The following is a 23,021-nucleotide window of genomic DNA, read 5'->3' as shown; positions in this document are numbered from 1 at the left end:
AATGATAACCAACTCCATAAAACACCTCCGGCTCAGAAATATTTCTTTTACTTGGCTGCTGATTTCTCACTCCTCAGAAAATATTATGATGCTTGCCAGTTTGAGCAGCTTTCAATTTGCACAGGCTAAATTGTTTGTGAATGGAATATTGCATTTTCTATTACATCAGCCTTTTGTCTCCCTCTAGAAATTCAATACTACAGTTGAGATGGCAGCAACATTTGAGATGTGAAGCTCTGAGTGTTGAGAGAGGGTCAGTGGGACATAGCTACCCACTCTAATGGTTAATGGAGATGCCTGGTTTCCCATGTTGAGAACATGTGTCTCTCAGCCAGTGTTTACCAAGAGGAGGGTATTTTTCAGCCATGCTTGAGTTCACTGTCAAAGCCAATTAAGGCAGTACAAATGAAGACTGAGGATGTGGTGCCTCAGGCCAGCAGAGTACAGCACCAGGGCCATGCAGCCTTTTCTGCACTGTAGGGACACATATGGTCAGGGCTGCTTATTCAGTTGGCATTGGCTTTGTATAATCAGTACCTCCTATTTATATTAGAAAAAATTTAGTTTTAGTTCTACGGTGACCTTCTTGTCGCACTTCTAAATTAAATTAGGTGTTTCAATGATTGGTAAGAAGTTCAGTTGTGACAATCAACACCTAAAAGATTCAGCGGAGCTCCTTGCTTGATAGCCCTTTTTGGTTGCAATTACTATACTAGAAAATGTAAGCCTTTTGGGTATTTTGTAATAAAGCCTTTTTTGGCCACCTCTAGTCTAGTCGGGGTGGAAGGCACTTCTGCAGCCTAGAGTTTGCTCTCCTTTTCAGGTTCACCATCTGGCCTTGATTGATTAAAGCTGCTTTAAGTAATTAATGCCTACTTTAATTGAGAGTCAGCCCCTGTGGCTGTGGGGTTCGTGTGCAATGCTCGGGCAGAGCAGAGCCAAGGATCTAGTTGAGAAGGGCACGGAAATCTGTTTAGCACCCTGACCCTCTCAGCCTCACATCTTAAGACTCTTAAGATGCTAATAAGAATGCAAGTATGCTAGCTGCATCCATGTAACAAATCAGGCTATAAATCAGAGGAGTGTGACTTAGTGTTTCTAACATTGGAATTAACATGCTTGGAATGAGTTATAGACATACTGACATTTTATCTGCTGCTTTGTCTTTCAATTGGTCTGTTTCCTTTGTGAAAACCAGCAGCTATGGTGGACATGCACGTAACGGAAAGAAAATTGAATTCTCTCTACCAAATAGTGTATTGTGACAGCATGTCACTGCATGACTTCCCAACTTGCCACTATTGGGCTGTTCCATCTGTTTGTGATAAATGAGCAATATCAGTTTCCCCCTTCTGTTTCACTTTGACTGTAACAATGGATGTGCTCCATATGACACTTCCCAGATCACAAGCCCTGACCTCCTTTATTGAAGGTTCTCTTTGTCTTTTGGTAATTGTTTTTAGAAAACATTAAACCATCCCCCAGCTAGATAATGTGAGACACAGTGAATACCGAGAGCTCAGCATTGATTCCACATATCTGACGATGACCTTTTCCAATCTGAAGTCCTGCGCTGGCCGTCAGTTTGATGTGAACCGGGCTAATCGATTCCTTGCAGCCGTGAGAGAGTACGAGAATATCTCTCACGTTGAAGTCTCTACCAGGCAACATGGATTTTACCTGGGTCTTAATGCCATTCACTGAATAATGAAACATTTACCCTTTAATACCCGGCTCCACAAAGAATGATCAGTTTAATTTGCTCTCATTAAAGCCATCTAATCTAATGGGCTAATTAAGGGCTTTGGATGGAACAGCAATCACCAGAGTCTGCAACGCCCTTAGGGAGGGATACGTCAATTGATCATAAATATTTTACTACGTCTACCTACATGCAGATTGTAAGGTGGCTCAATTTGACTTGCATAAGTGCTTAACATGCACCTTTTGATGTGGCTTATGTTGTTAACATAATTTCACTGTAGACTTGACCAGGGTTGTTCTACAAAAGCCCGCCAAGTCAGCATATAGAACAAAACAAAAAGCAACACGGCATCGATTAGCTGGATTAATTCATATGTCTTTCACTCAGTGTGAGGAAAAATGAGACTGCCACAGTTTTTTCTCACCAATACAACATATACACACAGATAAACACACACTTGATCGATGTAGGTCAGGGGTGGTTGCTGGTTTAAGGTTTGGTCTTATTAGATTGGGGAGATGGTAATGGACAGGCAGCTGTGTCATGATTCTATCCCAGTGACCCCAGGGGCCAGAGGTTTATGTTTTGCCCGAGGCGGTGGGTGTAATGCCCCCACAACCACCTCTGTGAGGACCGACCTCAGACCTTTATAGTCCTGAGGGAAAGTAAACTGTACCTGCAGGGAAATGCAAGAAGATGGGTGGAAACTCACAGACTTTATTTCAGAAGGATTTAATTAAATAAAGTATAGGACTCCATTGTGCTGTACTGTGGCTTTTAGCTTGTCAAGTTGAAGGGCAGGCTCAAAGCAGCAATCATTCCATTTCACTTGTTTAGCTGTTCTCCCAGCTAATTTGTCATGGCCGACAGTTATCCCTGGATATTAAATTAAGCAGCTGACATTTTGTGTACCCTGCGAATCGACTGTGTCACCTTGAAAGTGCAGAAATTTGCAAGGGATGGTGGAGGCACATGTCTGAAACCCTGGTCGACACATGACATTTCTGGGTCACATTGGAAACTAGGCAACGACACCTATAGTTAAAGAGCCAAGAAACAGAAGGATGAAAGGCAGCAATCCCTTTGTCCATGTCACACCATTAGTGTTAATCTGATCCCAGCATCCAGGCCTGTGTGGAAAGCTGATTTCAAGTAATACGTGTTTGTTGGAGACACATGGGTGGTTTTCTTGAGGAGCTATTGATGTATTTTTCTTCAGTTTATATTTTTATGTGTGTGTGTGTGTGCAGTGTATTTGTAGCCTGCTGTCCCTATTTGATGGTCTGATTTGGGTTCCATTATGTCGCCAGCAGGGGTTCTGTTCAGAGTCGTCACATTGTCACCAACTGCCCTGTGGGCGATCAGAAACCATCTGCAGAGGCGTATCGTAAACACACAACAGCAATGAAGGGTGTGGCACGGTCTAACCAGAGCTTACGTGGCTTCTATTGATTTCCACATTTAAGAGCATCTCTATTATTGCTGATCAGCGATCAGGGCACAGTAAGCCGCACAAGGCCTTGGGCTATTGGAGCACGGCTAGAGCAGTCGGCTCAATGACAGTCTGCCTGCAATGGGGGCGAGGAGTTGCACTGTTTGTTTAGAAAGAATCATTTTGGTTTAAATTTTACAGCTCTGAATGTGTGGCAGCTTCAACTGTCTGTAAATGACCTGACTACACGGGCAAGTTTCCAGCTCCATTTCCCTTGATACAAAGCATTTACAATTAGCTTGGCAATTTGATTTCTTGCTGAAAATTACAGATTCAGGATAGAGTAAACAAATAGATTTGTCAGTCTTTTAGTAAGCATTTGGTCTTGGAAGCACTACATACACCTATACAACCTGGGGAAAATGAACTTAGATGCAGGCTACATGCTCTTAGAAATGTGCAATGACCTATTGAGGGAACAAGGATTTCCACATCGGTGGGAGTATGTTTTTGTTCATGCTATTTTAAGATGCTAGATCAATCAATACAATCAATTGTATTAGGCAGGATCCTGAGTGTGTACATATAATATATCTACTTTGCTATATGCCAAATCATACTCCTGTTGGTCATGGTTGGTATAAATTTGCCACAGCAAGTTGACAAATATTTTCAGACAATTCTTCTTTTAAGCCTGTTAGGCCCAGATCTTGAACAAGGATAGACAAGCGCCAACACAGATGTGATCCCAGGGGCTGACGACACCCCTGGGATTACAGCGTACTGAAGAGGAGCCTAAGAAGGGCGCAAGGACATATGCTGAGGCATTAATTTGCTAGTAGGAACGGAGCAGCTGGTCTTGCGCTCCCAATCTTAATTGTGTCAACTTTCTGTTCAGCTGCTCTGACCTTATTGTGAACAACAGGGTTGTCACTGAAAGAAAATTGTCCATGTTTCATTGTAAGTGTCTTGATAGAGAGAAAGACAGCGTATGTTACTGCGGTGTGCATGAGCTTGTTTTTGCATATGTGTGCGAAGAATGTTCCCCACAGTGTGTAGCATGGTGTACCAGAGTTAATAACTTTTTTTGCATCATTTCCCTCTTCCTCCTAAGCATAAAACATGAATATTTAAAACTACATCAAACAAGCATTCATGAAATATTAAAATGTTCGAGAAACAAGAAAAGCTTTTATCCTCTCTCTTATTCGTATGTGTTTTCCAGCCTCTCTCTTTCTCTCTCTCTGTCTTTTGCTCACACACACACACACACACACACACACACACACACACACACACACACATAAACACAAATGTACTGACACACACATGCGCATTAGCACTCCCAGAATTTACCCACGGGTAACAACGACAAACCTTCCCACTCGATCCACTCTTCTGTGGCATCAGCATATTGCTGCAATAAATAGGGGAGGCAAAGATGCAGGGAGGTTCAATAATTTACCCTGGATTCAATTTCTGGCAAAAAACATTCGAAGTCTTGGTTTGTGGATGTCATGTTGTACAAGATGCCTAACAGATGCATCACAGTTCGGCAGGGCCTGTGTTTTGTGAGAACTTTGACTTCTTTAATATGCATCCTGCTTAGATGTTTTTTGGCTGAAAGATTAAGCACTGACTTCTGTTGTAGATGTAATACTGTATGTTGACAGGGCAAAGATAATCTGTGGAGCCCTCTCTTTTCCTGTAATTCTCTCTCTGTCTGTCTAAGAGCTAGAGGCTGTGCTAATCACTGTAGCAGTAGCTCTAAGCAGATGCTGCTGTGTTTTTAGAAAAGATCCTGTTAAGCGTGAATTTAAAAAATGTTGTGTAGGTGTAAAATCTTGCTCTCCCCTCTCCCATAAGACTATGTGCCAATAGTATACTCAACCTGTTGGTGTTATTTCTGCAACTTTGTCGTGATATGCAGTATTTGATGCTGCTGAATTCAAGTGAATCTTTTATGAGCAGCACTGGTTGCATTGACTTGTTGTATTATGCAAAGGCTGGGGTTATATCATGTGTGTATGTCTTTGTGCAGCTACATGATGTGTTTTGAAGGCAGTGGGAGATTAATGGAAGAAAAAAAATTCTATAAAGCTGTACGGCACATTGATTCTGTCATTTTTGCTGTGGCTCTTTCGTTTATGCATTTATTCTCGTGCTTGTGTTTGCAATATTTTAATGCACACTCTGCACAGTCTAGTCTTTCAGCCTTATATAGGACAGGATAGGGTAAAATAAAAGGATTAAAGATGATGGCAATTTTTGTTTGAAGCAAGCCTTATTTTATTCATCTTTTTCCTTGCTCTATTTCCCTGGTCGTCTCAGTCAGGGCACACCGCTTAAGAGAATGAAAGAAAGATCTCTGGGTGAGCAGTCATATTGTAGGCCTAATCTAATCAAAGGGAGAAGTGCTTTCAAATGTCTTTTGTTCCCCTGGGCGAAACGTTTGTGGGCCTCTCAACTCTTGCCAGTGCGTCCTGCCCAAACTCCACCGCCACTAGATGCAATTAATATTGAGCGTATACCCTGGCCTGCACCCCCTTCATATAATAACACTGTTGGAACAAAGGTTAATGCTTTGAATCTAATCTCTGTTCTCGTCATTTTCAATGGAGTTGTGATGCAAGCGAAGGGAGATAGAAATGTTGAGGGGGGAAGCAGGTCTGGAGAGAGATTGGTAGTCAGTGGGGGGCTCGGACGGAAGCAAAATTAATTACTGGTCTCTATAAATTCGATGTCATGTCTCATTTTCCCTAATCCTCCCCGCCTTTTTCACTTCCTAGCAGTGCTAACAGACAAGCTCAGGAAGACTAATGAAAAGGCCTCTAAGATGCTAATGGAAAATTAGCCCTTGTGTCACTTTTAAAAGCTGTGAGTGGAGTGACTGCAAACTCATCAAGGAGGTGGGCAGACTGCAGCCTGGACTGTAGAGGGTGACACAGGAGTTTCACTCCTGTCCCATCCCACTCCCACAAAAATACTTCCCATGACAGAGTAAAAAAAAATCCTGTCCTGTCCCAATCCCGGAAGAATAACTACCATCCAATTCTGTTCCTTATAATCTTATCTAATATATATATGTGTGTGTGTGTGTGTGTGTGTGTATATATATATATATACTGACATATGATTCCCATCCCACCCGCTTTCTGTAGCCTTTTTTTCCTGTCCTGTCCCAGTCATGTGACGCTAGTTGAATTGGCTTCTATCCCACAGGAATCCCACAGTAATCATCCTCACAGTAGTCATCCTGAAAAAATGTCCACCTCTACTGGACTGCTGCTGCCCCACAAACAAGCACAAACACACAAAAACACCAGAGAAGGAAAGGTTAAGACTCTAAACAGGACAGACAGTTTAAACTTTTGACAGATTCTGTTGCTTCTTTGCCTCACACAATGCTTATCCCTCATTTTCCCCATGCTTTGCCACTATAATTGTTCGTTTCTGACACATAAGCCCAGATATGACTATTCTAAGAGGCAGTTTGCTTTCTCTTGGAGGGATTTAGTGGTTTGGATCGTGAATAATGAGCTGGATCAAGTTCCATCTTTTACTTGCTGCTGTTGTTAGACTGGACCAGAGTCAGGTTTAACAACTCACTAGGATTATTGTCTGATCAGGCCTTAGACACAAACATACTGAGTCACAAACTTGCTTGGATACAACACTTCTTTTTTTCCTGCTGAGTCCAAACAGACATGCTGAAAACGAAAAAAACACACTTATCGATGGGGCTTTGGATCTCAGAGACAGCGTCTGTTTCAGTTTTTCAATCTGAAGAATGTTCCAAAACATTGTAGTCTCTCACAGAAAGATACAGTATGTCAGCAGCTGCGTGCAGTTTATGTCTCAGTGGTTCTGAATTATTATACTCCTATACAACAATGGGACTTAGATGCAGTTCATATTTGTCTGCTTGAAGAGCCTGTCACGTATTCGAAACATGACACAAGTACACATCTGATGTAAAATTATGGCAAAAAGAGACTTCGGCCAGTGTTATTATTTTACAATGGCGTCCTGACAAAGGGAATGCACAATCTGAAGTATTTATGGGTGTTCTTTTATTGAGCGTCAGGCCGTCTTGAGTAAGTAGCGCTCAATCGTTCTCCTTTTTCTTTCTCTTTACTTATTTTCTAACACAGCCAAAGAGAAATCCCAGTGCTCTGCTTGTGTGCAGTTCACTCCCACAGCAAACAAAAGAAAAAAGAATATTACAGACAGAAAAACAATAGTTGCTCCTGAGAAGGAAGCCAGCCAGAGTGTAACATGTGCGTTTATGTAAAACTTATAATCCAATTAACAAGTACAAAAAACCCAGTGATCACTCTGTTATGGGAATAAAAAGGAAAGAGGTGCCATGTTCAGGAAACTGCTCATGTGGAAAAAATGCAAATGGCGTGAAATGAGTGTGTCTGGTAATGTGTTTGTATAAAGCCCCATGCTGTGGCACCTAGACTGGAGCCCTGATGACTCTGTCTCTTACCTCTCTCCATCTACAGGCATACTTCCGACAGGGTGTTGCCCTTCAGTACCTTGGTCGCCATGCCGACGCACTGGCCGCTTTCGCCTCTGGGCTGGCTCAAGACCCCAAGAGCCTGCAGCTGCTGGTGGGCATGGTAGAAGCAGCCATGAAATCGCCATTACGAGGTAAGAAGTTCTGCTGAATACGTTCATATTTGTGTGCTGACAGCATTTCCGTATTTTCCATCTGTGTGTCACTGCCTGTCTGCTTCACCATCTCCACATTTTGTCCTACAATTGCTTGGAAGCCTGTCTCTCAGATAATCCTCACGCTCTGTCAGTCAATAAGTGTGTTGGGGTGACTTTACCTGTCAGTTTTTTACCTGTTCGGCAGATGTTCAGGCCATCTCTCTATCTGTCCATCTTTCTGTCTTTGTGACTGACTGTTGGTGTCAAGTACTTACCTCCGGACTCTGAGGCCTGAGGCTTGCAGCTTCAGCATATCTTATTGTCAGTCGGGTTGATCACACATACAGATAGCCTGTTATCTTAATGAGCATCCAACACTAATGCCATTGTCTGCGTCTGCCCCTGTGTAAGCCTTTTTCCTAAAGCTGAGTGGATTTGTAAGTAACATATTCAAGCCAAGATTGTTATTAAAATGTGTTCTTTCTGTTATGCATTATTATCTGTTGTATCAGCCAACTGCACTGACCTGATTGCGCATGAGTAATCAGTGTGGGTCAGCCTAATGAGCCTCAAAACAAACCTGGCAACAATTTTACTTCAGATGACCACTGCAGAGGATTTAAAATTCTTCAGATCTGGATGACACCGACTGCCAACACAGACTGAGTCATCCTGCAGTCTTGCTTTGTCATCGTCTCTCAGTGTTGGAAACTCCACTTGTGAATAAATGTGTCCAAAATTTACGTGTACAATAAGATCAGCAGCTCTGAATGGCTTTTTTCAGTAAGGAATAATTTTTTCTTTGATTAAATACAGTGCTTGTCTGAATATTCGTGTAGAAATACAGAAGAAAAAAAATATTGCAAAGAGAATAAAGAATGGAGAGCTCATCTAAGCGACATTGAGTATATAAGCCTGTTACTGGAGCCAAAAGATGAAAAGGTTTTGGGTGCGAGCCCAGATCCAAGCATCATGGACCAAAATGGCTCCTCTCACTAGGGGAAGACCAACATTTAGCTGAAGCCATTTAATCTCTTAATTGTTTACCCTGTTTCCCACAATGCCAGGCAACCGGCAGAGGACCTAATCCAAGGTGTGTTGAAGAGAGGTAGCTGGGTCAAAGGATTAAGAGCAATGATCCTCTCAGAGGGGCCCCTGGCACAGGGAGACGATAATCAATGTTACGCCAGCAAACAGGGAGGATAATCAGTGTTACTCAGCCAAAGTCCCCTGATAAGTGAAATGTAGGCGAACGTTGCTTTCTGTCCTTCAAGGATGATGATTATGCCAGGCGTATTTATCGGCCTCCTAGCATACTCATACCAGGATTCAGCTTGTTGAGTACCTCACCCACCGATTTAATTGCAGTTGAGCAATGCCTAGAAAGTTTTAGAAAAATTTCTTCAACACCTTAAGCCACAAATATATCTTGTCACGTCACTATAAACCTATATACAAGGGGTTTCCTTGTTTTGGGTTGTAACAACATTGTAATTACACTCAAGTGCTGTAATCCCGTTGTAATTACATTTTAATCTCTTATAGCAGTTCTGTAAACACTACATTATTCCAGTCTGTGTATAAACTCAATGCTGCTGCCATGTTGCCAAGAAAGAGCTGATTGTATCTAGCTGTGATTGTGTTATGTTCTTTTATCTTAGTCATTTATCTTACCAGAGACATCTCGACACACTGTGATGTTGACAGTCCTCCCAAAGCACCCCTGTGTTTATTTTTTGCCACAGAGCAAAGAGATCCATCCTTTGACATCCATACCAAAATAAGCAAATAAAAAATTTGTATAGAGGAAGACAAATAATGAACCTCAGAGAGCAATATCAAGGAATAAGTCTTCAAGGACACAGTGTGTAGTGAATTCATAAAAGCTTGCTTTATTTCCGCAGTAAATTTAATATTATATGTATAATACCCCAATTTCTTTGTGTGTCATTTACAATTCAAGCCTCTCTCACTGACACACACACTCCTTGCGAAGGTTTCTTTTCATTATTCCAGAGTCAAGCAGCTGTTGTGCTCTCATGTGACTCATACTGTATTTCCTACAAGAAAGGCCACAAATGGAAACTGCTGCAATCTCCCTCGTCTTACTGTATCTGTCTCTCCCCATCTGCCACTTCTGAAAATCCTGGCAGCAATTTTTCCTCCAGTATCACCACTGTCCATCTGTATCATTGATCGAGCTGTGGGAAATCAGCCTCTCACAGTTTGGTCTAACGGAGGCTGTGTTTTAGTGTGTGTAATATTGTTACTAATCATTCAGCTCCCGTTCTGCCTCTCATTCAGCTGCTTGGGGCCAGACAGAGTGCAAAGGGTCCATTAGCCGTTAATTATTGGATTGTTTTCCACTAATGCTAAATAAAAAGTTTTTTTTTTTTCACTTGAAGATCTCTCCCGATAAACCATAGAGGAGATGGCTTCACAGTGTGGCAGTTATTGACCCAGGCTGGATCATTTGCCATTAAAAGGTTTGTCCTTTAACCGGAGGATTTGGAGCCTGTGCTCACTAGCATCTGTCCTGCTGAGGAGCCTTTGAGCAAAGTGCTTTTTATTCTCTACCACTATGAGAACCAGAGGGGCTGCTGTGTAACTTACCCTGACATCTGACCTCTCTGGAGAGAACAAGAAAGGGGAGACTTTTTGGACAGAGATCAATAAAGTATCATCTATTATTACTTAAAGGATAATGATTATTATATTCTATATTTCTGTAATTGTCTGGAGCTGATCCCAGCTGACATAAAAAAAAAAGGTTTTACTGTATTTCACATTTTTTTCCAGTGCCACTGATGATAGATCAAATACAGGACAGAATGCACGTCTAACATGAGATGGCAGGCAGAATAAATCTTTGGTACACTGCAGATATGCATTTCCCCCAACAAGTATACTGTCATTACAGTAAGGTGTGGCCCTGGCTGCTAAAGCAAGCTAAAAAAGCCTCACTTACGAGACAAAATAGAAGGAGAAAGATGGGGGCCAAATGGCTCTCTGTTGTGACTCTGTGTTAGCTGTGTGCATGTCAATGAGGCAGAGGTTGTAATTCTCGCCTCATATCTTGATACAAGGCTCAGTAAACACTTAAGCTTTAGCGTTTGACTTTGTATTCGTGTGTGTATGTGTGTGAAACAACACACTCGGATCTTGCCATAACTACCTGTTTATGAATGCAGCAGCTATGACACCTTTTTAAAAAAGGATACTCTCAGTGTTTGATTTATGACTCAGCTCTCGGTGTCGCTCTGAAAGCAATTACAAGCTATGAATGCATATTATATGCACGCACTGTCTCTGTAAGCACGACATTCTGCCAAGTGCTGGAACAGAAGCAATGCTCTTGAAAGAGCATCATCAGTTATGCTTTTGAGTGCTTGTGCTTGTGGAAGCATCTCATATTGTTTGTGTGTGTGTGTGTGTGTGTGTGTGTGTCTAGGTGAATTAGTGTCTGTGTGTGTTTCCAAGAACTATTGAGTTTGTTCAGATATTGTGACTGTGTACTAAATGTTTGTCTAAACAAATGAAAGAAACAGTTTATGAAAGCTTGTGCCGGCTGGTAAAATGTAGACTACACATTCAGCCACACATAGCCAGTTTGTACAGGCACAGTAACACCATGCAGTCTTCTGTAAAGCACTTTGACCTAATTAGTTGCAAGTCTGCTCAAAATATTTGCAAATACAGGGCCATGAGAATTAAGCATTCCCCAGATAGACTCCTATACATAAATGCAAATATACATTCACACACAAATATATGAATAGATACAAAGACACACACGCACTTGGGCGTGCCTCCCTTGCCCCCCTTTCTGTTCGATGTTGGTGTCTGCCAGAGGGCTTTGTAATCTGGAGGGGCTGTGGATCCCAAATCCCATGCGGCCCTTCATTGATTTATGTCATTGTGTGCATTTTCAGTCTCTTCAAAGGTCACCTTGTGTGTCTCCTTTGCTCTGCATTCATCTGCTGCTGCTACTGTCGTGCATTAGCTGCATTAGTTTCCCCATCACTCTTTAAACTCTATCTCACAATAGGCTTGTGTATTCTCTCAAACAACCATATCGACTGACATGAACAGAAGGCAGAAATATAATTTCGCTGTGTGTAAAGACAGTTGCCCACAGTAGTCTAAACTTGTGCCATTTTTATGCAGCATTGTTGGAAATTGCTTGAGATTACCCCAGTCAGAGTGGTGGGAACGGAAAAAAACGGCTCATATGTTGACTTATTGTCAAATTGTTAGTGAAAGGTGTCACTCAGTCAAGCTACAGGCTTATCCAGGCAGACAAAACACAACCACTACCACAAAGCAGAATCGGAATTCACAGCACTCAGCATTTGTCAGGTTGGATGAACACGTAACTTCAACATTAGATATCATATACAGATATACAATATTTGTAATATATTGTTAGATGTTGTAGATATTGTTGCCAGTCACCATGTCAGCACAAGGTTATGTTTTCGGCATATTTTTCAGTCTGTTTCTAATCTCTGTCTTACTCATGTCCTTTCTGCACAGATTCTCTCGAGCCCACCTATCAGCAGCTGCAAAAGATGAAGCTGGACAAAAGTCCCTTTGTGGTGGTGTCTGTGATTGGCCAGGAGCTGCTGACAGCAAGCCACCACACAGCCTCTGTTGTGGTGCTGGAGGCTGCTTTGAAGATCGGCACATGCAGCCTCAAGCTACGCGGCTCCGTCTTCTCGGCCCTCAGCAGCGCCCACTGGTCCCTGGGCAACACCGAGAAGAGCACGGGCTACATGCAGCAGGACTTGGAGGTGGCCAAGACCTTAGGTAAGAGGTCTGAACTGGGAAAAAAAGGAATAATAAATTAGATAAATGGTTATGTTTGATTAATCGTTTAGTCTAAAAGTGACATATGCAGAACACATTGTCCCAGAGCCCAAGGTGACATCTTAAAGTTGCTTGTTTTGTTCAACCAACAAAAATCTAAAGATATTCAATAAACGATGATATAAACAGAGAAAAGTAGCAAATCCGCACAAGCCAATGTTTGGCATTTGTGCTTTGAAAATAACTTTAATGACTTCTAAATTATCAGTGTTGTCGATTGATTTTAGCCAGTGATCAATACATTTGCACAAATTTCTTGCCACATATGTTTGGCTCTGGTGATGGCAATGATCAGTTGGTCCACCACTTTGGTCCAGCCTGAAATATCTCGCCTTTGGATTGATCATTCATAGTCCCCAGAGGATGAATCCTACTGTCTTTGGTGATCCCCTGACTTTAGCTAGTGCCATCATGAGATCAAAATTTGATCTAATGTGTCCAATGCTTTGGGTTATCACCAAATACCTGCATCAGCCTCAACTGTATGTTTAGCGCTAATTAGCAATTGTTAGCATGCTAACATTCTAAACAAAATATTTGAACATTGTAAACATTATACCTGCTAACGTTTGTCATTTTAACAATTTCTTGCACCAAAATTCAAGTTAAATTAAGTCTGCAAGACATTGACAGGAATTGACCCACTTTGCTCAAAAATTACTTACTGCAAGTATGGTGACGCTGTGTGGGTGTTAATCAAAGCAGAGGAGAGAAGGTTTGAGAGAAAGACAGTGAGGGGAAGAAAAAACAGGATGGTAAGATAGGGGAAAAAATTAAAAAAGAGAGCAGCACAGACTGGCTCCACTCTTCTCACCCCCACACAGTTTGACACATGACTGGGCAGAGCAGCTGCAGATAAGGAGCTGTGGTTCTCAGGTGGAGCACAGAGACTTACGCTTTACTTTGGCCCTGTCTGTGGGGCCTCTCTGTCAAGCAGAAATAATAAGGCTTTCCCCTCTCACCCTCTGGAGCATTGAGATCAACACTACCAGCTGTCAGGGAAGCCGCTCTACTGTGGAGAACTTTTAACGGCCACTTTCCCTTTTAAGGGTGCAGTGGCTTGTCAGTGGCAGAGATGTGGTTCATCACATCGCTGTTCAACAGTGGCGGCGGGATGATGTCAAATAAACACCTGTTGCTTTGTAATGATGTAGGCTGTACTGTAAATATGCTTTGTGGGGTCTTTTCATTTCCCTTTTGGTTTTTCCTCTTCAGGTGACCAAACAGGGGAATGCCGGGCTCATGGGAATCTGGGCTCAGCATTCTTCTCCAAGGGAAACTACCGTGAAGCGCTGACCAACCATCGCAACCAGCTGGTTCTGGCCATGAAGCTAAAGGACAGAGAGGTAAGAAACACACACTTGGTTGGTTTGAAAGCAGTCACAGTAGTCAGAAGTTGATAAAGCAGGGTAAATGTCATTGCAGAGGACGATAAATCAAAGTTAAAAAGTTACTTTCTTTCCTGAGCCTCTTATCATACTGTCTGTGCGGGATTGTGCTGTGCCCAGCATTCCTCTGTTCTGGCTGTTTAGAGGGTATCTAAAGGAGAAGTGTGAAGGACACAGAGATGCTGCTGCTATTTGTCTATTTAAAAACATGGGTGTCAAGTTGGTGCGGAGAACAGATGAAGGTGATGGGGGAGAAGAGAGAGTGAGGCAGTTGAAGGAAAGGCCAATTTGATAGCCTCAGCAGCTGGTTCACCTTACTATCAGTGCAAAGCATTTATGCAGATATTATGCAGATGTTTATCTGGTCCATGTAGCAGTACGTCTGGGGCTTTGTAACATACGCCTGTTTTGGAATGTAATTTACACAGATTAAGTTGTTTGAATATGCAGCAGAGAGAGAAAAGAAGAGTGGTAGGGAAAGAAGAACATTATGGAGAGGGAGGAAACGAGTAAGACAGACTTTTCTTTACTGTTTGGTGTCCTGTTTCTCTCCTCACTCTGTCTCCTATTTCTCTCTCTCTCTCTCTGCCCAACCTCTGTGGTCATTGTTCGGGGGTGACAGGTGCTTGTTCCAACACAATTCCCGTCACACGAGGAGAAGAATGGTCTCCGTTTCCCCTTCACTCCTTATCCTCTCTACCAGGCCTGCATGTTTGTGTTCCCTGATATCAGGAGACATTTAAACAGTCCAGTCAAATGCAGCACAGTGCACCAGGATGAAACGGTTGACGAATGAGGCCACAGGTCCCTTTGACATCTCTCCCTCCTACAGTTTGAGGATATGTGCAGAGCAGAACTATGATTGAGTCCACAGTCAGCAGTGCCAAAAACCTCTGTCGTGTAATGAGGTTAGAGAGAGAGATGAGCGAGAGACATAGAGGACACATGAAAGGTCCTTAGTGTCTGCTCTGAGGGTTTGACTGCAGCAGTAATTGGCCGGCCAAATGTCTGATTAAATGTTTTAACTTGTTTGTGTATGCGTGCAAGTGTGTATATGCCCTCTACCATATCCAGAGTACAGACTAGTACTGAGTCTGCTCCTAGTGATAGACTTAGCAGTGTGCTCAGTAGTGAGCCACCGAGTCCTGTGCTGCTCACATGTTGCTTCTTAGAGGAAAACAATACCCAAACTGCACTCCCATGTTTACACACAAATGGCAAATGGACCCCTCATGATTGCCCGAGTGTCCTGGGTCCCAGTAGAGGTCACTGAACAGGACTAATAGTTGCATCATACTGTATGCAAAACGTCCTGATTGACCTTACCTACATGGCCCACCCTACTGCTCCCCCTCTCCTCTTGTTCCTCTGAAGGCCCCCTAATCAGAGTCATATGTGTGTCACACCACCTGGTCTCCCTCAGAACACACTGGAGCCTGGCGGATAGCTCATTATGGCCGGCCTGTTTTTGTTTCTGATGTGGACGTTTTATCTGGCCTTTCTGAAGCTTAGGTCACTTCCTAGAGGCCGGGGACAGGATGTTGTTTCTGACTGGGATTTCCAGTGTGTAGACTACACTCTAGGAGTGTGAAGAAGAGAGAGATTTAGACTGAATATGGGGTATCGATTCTAATATTCAGTGAAAAAGGACTATGTGCCATATGTGAATTGAAACAACTTTAATTAGAGTATTTCCTGGAGACTTTAATGAAATCATATACATAGTGAGATGTTTGATGTACTAAAAGGACCTGGTGGACCATGTGGCTTTGATGTGACGTGGGATGTGGGTTTTGATTCTGTTGAGCTTTGGGTTTTGATCATGTTGGTAAAAAGCTTGAAAGATGATAACTGACACATTTAAATGATTGTGTGTGTGTGTGTGTGTGTAACCAACCACTCAGCTCTAGTCTCTTGTCTGGTGTTGATTAAAGGGAAATCTTTTAAAGGGTTATTGCAACTCTTTTTTTTTTGTTGTTTTGGCCTTCATTCCTATCTGTTATAATGAGATTGTACTCATCAAGTTAATAGCTGACATCTAGGCATGCGGTGTTATCACTGGAAGTGAAAATAAAGGCGGATTTTTACCCAAACTATCCACTGTAAACATCCATCAGAGTTAACAGACTGACTTCCTGGACCAACTTTGACCTATGGCTCTTACCATATCTGTGCGCACAGGCAATGTTTTTACTGTGCGATGAGGTAACCAGTATTTCTGGTGCACTCACTTTCAGTTTGCAAGCATTTGAACACTCATGTTTTTTGCCTTGTTGGACGTAACTGTAATATTGCCGCCATGTCCTCACATCTCAGCAGTTACATTGGTGAGTACAATGTTATCATAACTTATAGAAATGATGGCCAGAACTCACAAAATAAGACACATTTATAATAAACTGGAGTTATCATTTAAGGAATTATCACTTAAAGGTGGCAATATGATATGTTGTTTGTCACTAGGCAACATTTACCTTATGCGTATGTCTGCTAACGCTTAATACCACACTGATACCACAACTAATACTAAGTAATAGTTTAACTCAAAGCTCTGCTTTTCCACAACACTTTAGGGCTATTAGTCTCTACGACTAGGGAACAGTGACCTGTGTGATGAAAGAGCAGAGACAGACAAAAACCAGAGATTCCAGATGAGTGTTCTCTATAAATTAAAAGGCAGTGCAGTACCTGGATTCTGTTATATCAGTAAAGGAGCCATCCACAGGCTGTCTATTCATTTTCTAATAACCAGGGAAGAAAATCAATGTTTTGGCTCTTTACGGCACAATGCAGCAAAAAAAGGCAAGCCGAGCATTGGCCAGTTGCCTTTAGCTGACAAGCAGACTATGTGACACAAATAAATCGTCCTGAATCTGACCAGGATACTCATCTATAAAGATGGAGAACTAAAAAAAAAAATCAAGAAAACTGAAAAAAAGACTGAGCTGGGGAAAGGCTCAAAGAGGGAGTGCTCTGTCATTCGCAACTGGGACTGAGATCCGCGGTCCAAACCAGTGAGGTCATAGGCTAGCGTGAAGTTAGTGTTTTTCTTTAGCCTTTTGGAAATATCCTTAGCAGATTTTCAGCTGTCACATGTACTGCAGATAGAACATAAACACACTCCCTATTCTTTCTAGCTGTGTGTGTCTTTTCCAACTTTTGTTTTTGTCCCAGTTTCCACACCTTGCTTAATCCAAGGCCTGCCAGTAACCATCTTTAACAAAGGCTTTCTCTGTCATTGTAAAACAAAGCTGTTAAACTAGGTCTTTACTCTCCAAACTCTCTTTCACGTCCCTTCTGTTTGTCTGTGACGTTTTCATCTTAAATAGTAGGTTTAACTAGAGGGAGGTAACCCCTAATTTGGGGTGTGAGTATTTAGGAGAAACTGAGGCGGGCTGGCAGTGATGCACTCTGTAATTATGTCTTGTGTGATGTTGAAAAGAGCCTCCGCTGCTGACTCCCCCAACCCCAAGTTTAAATGGAAATCACGATTAGGAAAAAGTAAAAAGGATACAAACAATGTTTTTTCCATTGGCTCTGCAGTTCTACTCTCTCTCTCTTTTACCGCCATTCTCTTTTTTTAACCATTATCTTTGTTTATCTATGCTCTTTCTACCACTCGCTCCATCTGCTGAGAGGAATTTTCTCAAACTTTGCCCCTCACTCTGAAAGTGACATGGACTATTCCATCATGGGTGTTTTTCTTGCTGCTAGTTTGGGGCTTTATGGATCCCGCCGGACCCTAGCTGGTATAATGAGGCAGAGGGCTGAGAGATGAACCTCTAAATAAGGGGTGAGGAAGAGGGCTAAGTGTGGGTGTTCCTCTTGTCAGGGTCAGGGTTTGTCAGTGTTTGTCAGCACTCTAGCAGAGGAGGGATCATTAAGGAGTCATTAGGGTATGGACGTGTGCCTCCACCGCCTTTCTTGGGGCCCACGCTAATAAAGGATGGCAGACTGGGGAACTTGGCACCCCTGTCTTTTTTCTTTAGCCTCCATTGCTCTGCTGATTAAGAAGGAGGATTTAGGGATGATTAGAGGGGCTAATTTAGCTGAAATGCTGGGTGGGGGCAGGAGGAGAGCAGTGTCCGACTAAATAAAAGGCAACACTTCTCTGGCTTACAGCGCACACTTCATAGGTCAAGATAGTCTGGGAGTGCACTCAGCTGTTGATATTACTTTTCTAGTAAAACCACTGTGAGCAGTACTACCACATACAGCAGTACCTGCTTCCTCACCTCCTGTTGTGCTACACTGAGGCACAGAGCTGGCCATGGTGCAGCGGCTCTAACATCATGTCCAGCCCGCTGTGCCTTAATGACACACAGGCTCTCCTCGGCCCAGTGGTTTAGAACTGCTCTACAGCAGCTTGCTTAGCCATGAATCATGAGAGATGGACAGCAGGCATCAGCCAATGGGCCATGACCAGAACTGGGAAACAAGGATTTGTGTATGTCTGCGTGTGTGTGTTTGTGTGTGTGTGTGTGTGTGTATTAATGGGAGCACACATCTGTGTTCCCATATTCCAATGTCATGTGAATGTGTCATGTCCTGTTCATGTGCATGTTTGTCTTGGAACATTTCTGTGTGTTTGCAAAGAAATATTAAGCACAGTTCTCACAAGAATGTGGGATTGTAAAATGTATTTGTGTGTAAAATTTGAGATGATTTTCCACCTTAAAGGTTTATTTGAACTGCCGATGAGATTTATTGCTTTTGATTTTATAGTTGGAACACATACACATGATTTTAATGGGTAGCAGAAATGCTTATGTGTGTGCATGTGAGTGAGAGAAAGCATGTGCAAATGTGCGTGAATGGCTAATCCTAACTCCAGTGGCTATGATTTGTGCTTGCACAGGTTACAGTGTAATGGTGTATGTACTGACTTAGTGTGCCCCGCAACATACCGTTGACCCAGAACATGGAGCTCTGTGTGTGCATGCACAGCAACACCAAGGTTCATAAACGTGCATTTCCTCTGTTTGTGTGTATGCACATGTATGCAAACGTGTCTGTGCATTGTGCATTTGCTGGATTTGCTGCATTCGAAGTGACGCAGCTTTGTGTCTCCCCCAGTGGAGCATTTGGAAGGCTGTCAGAGAGATGAATGAATGCCGTTATATCGACTACTGCTCTCTGCCTCTCCACTACCTCCTCCCTCTCTGCTTCCTCAGTGCCCCATGCTCCATTTCTCGTTTCCTCCGCCCTTCCACATCACCTCCGCTTCCTTTCTTTACTTCTCTTCCATCTCATGGCTTCCCCACACCTCCTTTTCCCCTCTCTACATCTAATTTTTCTGCTGTCCATGCCCGTTTGTCTTATCCTTTCTCCATTTTACAGAATCTCAGACCATATCACCATATTATGTGGGAGAGTAGCCTTTAGAAAGAGCAGACACAATGCACTGTCAAATGATTCTTTGCTATCAGGGGCTTGGATTTTTTAAATTGGCTGAAAGCTGGATGTACTCCTACATTTACTGATTAAAGCATCAATACACAAGGATCAAGCCCCGCTGCTAACGTTCCTCTAACAAGACCTTAATCTAAACACTGCAGTGCTTTGTGCAGATTGAACTACTGACAGTTGGGAAGTTGAGTAATTTGTCTTGAATATTACACCTAGTCTATCTGTTTCTCTCTTGCTGCTCCAATCAAGGGCAATACAGAGGGACAGATGAGATTGCAAATAAACAGTGACATGGTCACAGGAGACTCCTTCGCTTTCTGTTACGCTGTTGTGGTGCACAATATGATTATGGATGACAACCAACAGATACATAGATAGAGCTCATCAGAGGGAGGAGGGGATCCAGCGGGCTCCTCTGGGTTTCCACTGCACCACAGGACACCGAGTACGCCATAAAGATTTTAATCATTAGGAAAATCAAACGTCCGATCATTCATCTTGGCAGTGGGATTTGATGTCACACGGTGAGAGGGATGAAGACGGAATGTGCCAACTCATCTTCCCTAGATAATGGCTGACGATAAGGGATGGGGCCCGATTAAAGGCGTCAGCCAGCGGAACGTTAGTTTGCATGGCTTTGATTGAAATGAATTGCATGTCAGTGTAGCCAACTGAAACATTCCTACCTCCATTTCTTCCTAGTGTTTTGAGTGGTCACATTAAAGTTCTCACTTTCAGGAGAACCTGCAAGTTGCCCAAAGAGACTGGTTAATGCGTTGGCTTTCAACCTGCATGATTAACTCATTATCTGATCCCATCAGTGTAATCCTTATTACAGAGTTGGTGAGTCATTTTCATGTAAATTCTGATCCCCGCCATCAGGGCAATCTCAGTGTTATTCACCGGTGACCAAAAATGCATCAGACTTCAGACTTGGAGCAGACCTCCTGGCTAAACCTGGCACTCCCTCCATCTTCCTCCCCTCCGGCCTTAGTCCAGGCCAGCCCTCATCCAGTCAGGCCAGAGAGCCATTTAAACACCAAAGCTCTGGAACTGCATCCCTTTCTCCAGCCCGATCGATAGTGGAGCTGTCAGCAAGACGAATGGAGGCTTTAGGAAGTCCATTTTAATGAAGGAGAAGGAGCAAGGGAAAGAGAGGTACTTGGAAAAGGGGTTGGGGGGTAGAAAGAGAGAGGGAGAACCACTGAAGGTAGTTATGAAGGGAAGGAAGGAAAAGGGTGCGAGAAAAGGAAAGAGAGAGGCAGAGAAGGAATGCGTGTATGTGTTTATTGAACGTGTGTGTCGAATTATGTGTGTACTGTGTAACACTGTCCTTAGTGACGAGGGTTGGGGAGGGGTGGCCTAGGTTGATTTAGCTACAGTAAGACCTATTTCAGGCTCAGCAGTGTGAAATGGCTCCTTAGCTACAGTAACTTGTAAAGCACACTCCAACACAGAAACCTATATTAGTGGACTGAGGGGATTTCATCTGGCCTGCACACCGACACCACATCAAGTTGTCTGGCTCATGAATCATGTCAGCAGCTCTGTGGTAATTTTTTTGGGTGTTGTGACAAGGGAGAACTACAAATCCAAAGACTCTCTCAACATCTGTCCTCAACCAACACATCAAAATATTTGTGTACATTTGTCCTCTGGAGCAGGCATTAACTTGGGGTTTTGTTGATGTTGTAGTTTGTGTATTTTCAGGATGTTTAATAGGCATTCTGAGCTGATACCCATTGCTTTACATCAATATGCAGAAAAGGCTGCATGCTAATTGATGATTAGGAGCTTTGGTCAGAGGTGAGGCACAGCCAGTGGTATAGGCCGACAATCTCCTCTGGGCAATGGCCCAGCCGAACCCTGTTTTCATTCATTGGAGCAATTACTGGCCTTGATTAGTCAGTGCAACTGTGGAAATGATTGTTGATTTATGCATATAGCCAAATACCTACTCTAGTATGCCAGGACTAGAGTAGGTATTTGGCATCAAGAGTGCTCAGTACCCTGATTAAATCACTGACATCCAAACAGATACAAGGCAAACCTGGTCCAGTGCGGAAACAATACACTGTATAAAGCTGAGAATCTACATTTAATGCCCTGTCTTCTTGCTTCTTTCTGTTATTCTGTCTGTTAAGAAGTAAGCCCTGACCATTGTGTTAGCTTTTGCTGAAGAAATGTATGGATTTCCTTTCAGTGGCTTCTGATGTTGTCCAGATATTGAAACATAATTACCCGAACATAAGCAATAAATGATTAAATAGAAGAATCAGCAATGTGTATATCATTCCTAAGATGATCTTAGAGTTGATGTGCAGCTGGCTGGCTTTGTATCCTGATTCCTGTCACCAGTATATGAGATATTTACATTAAAAGCACTCAGCATAATGACAAAAAAACGGAGCTACTATAAGTTCATTCTTATGATGCAGTATATTTTTTTTCTTCCTCCACTTTCTCCTGTCCATGAAGAAATGCCCCTCCTCCATCTGTGCTTTCCCTTTCTCAGATCTTTAAAGAGTCGAAGTCAAAGATAGGAACCAGATTAGTCCTCATCACTCACCCATCTGTAAAATAGAGATGAGCCTGTCCTTAGAGATAAGGTGAAATTCAGATGGTGCGGTGGAGTTTTGGATCAGTCTCTGTGTGTGTGTTTGGGGAATGGTTTCTGTATTACAGGGGAACAAAGGGTCTCCTAGGGAGAGAGAGGTCAGTGCAGCTACAAGCGTTTGATGTTTGCATTATATATAGCTGTGGCCCACACTAGGATGTAGGAGACAGCATTTTTGCAGAGTGAGGAAATAGTCTTCTGCAAGACTCCCTGACAACATGCCAAAGACACGGATTATAGCTCCTCAGTTTGGCTCGGCTCACGCCTCCTAACAACTCCTATACACTGAGACTTGCTCTCTGTCGCTCTCCACTCTCATCTTTAGCTTTTGTCCCGAGTTAGAGCAGTGTCAGCATTCTTGTTCCTGTGGCCCAGTATCCAGACCTTCCCCACTCTCTCTTGGACGGGAGCCCTGTGTCTGTATGAGGAGGTGGAATGTGTCTTTGCGGAAAGCGCTCAGAGAAAGCAATAAAATGGAGAGAAAATACGATGCCCCAAGTGAGTGAAATGAAAATACTCCATCTTAGGTGGGGACGGAGGCCTATGGGTTCTGCTTATACTTGACCTTGCAGCACACACAGTATGGTCTCTAAATAACAGCCGAGACAAGCCTTAGCTGGCTACACATCAACCTCAGAAAATGCTCTTGAATGTGTATCCAAAATAAAGAAAGGGACCAAGTGGAATCAAGGTTGTAAAATATTCAGCAGAGGGCCCAGAGGTAAAGACTGCTCTGGTATTTTATTGTAGCCAGACTCAGTTTTGAAAAGTAGCGACTGCTGGTGCTTTCAGCAGATTTAATTGCAACCATTGGCTTTTGCCTGTGGCAAGGTATGGCCATCTTAGGTTGAAGGGGTTGTTCTCTTGTGATGCCACACACAAATAGCAAAATTGCACACACATACTTTTATGAGATTAGTGCTGTTTGGTGACCATGGG

At 42.9% G+C, this 23,021-nt stretch overlaps 1 protein-coding gene across 1 annotated transcript in view; it reads left to right on the top strand.

The window, feature by feature from the left end:
- Window positions 1–23,021, top strand: part of LOC119891485 (tetratricopeptide repeat protein 28-like) — a 163,281-nt gene that overhangs the window by 91,637 nt on the left and 48,623 nt on the right. The window contains 3 exon segments of the mRNA XM_038703171.1: window positions 7,649–7,796; window positions 12,336–12,608; window positions 13,884–14,014. Coding sequence (XP_038559099.1) covers window positions 7,649–7,796; window positions 12,336–12,608; window positions 13,884–14,014 — 552 coding nt within the window.

This window comes from Micropterus salmoides, unplaced genomic scaffold, assembly GCF_014851395.1.
Source record: "Micropterus salmoides isolate LMB-PRFRI ecotype aquatic unplaced genomic scaffold, ASM1485139v1 Ms_hic_scaffold_7, whole genome shotgun sequence".
Classification (NCBI taxonomy): domain Eukaryota; kingdom Metazoa; phylum Chordata; class Actinopteri; order Centrarchiformes; family Centrarchidae; genus Micropterus; species Micropterus salmoides.
This window is presented reverse-complemented; position numbering and strand designations above follow the sequence as displayed.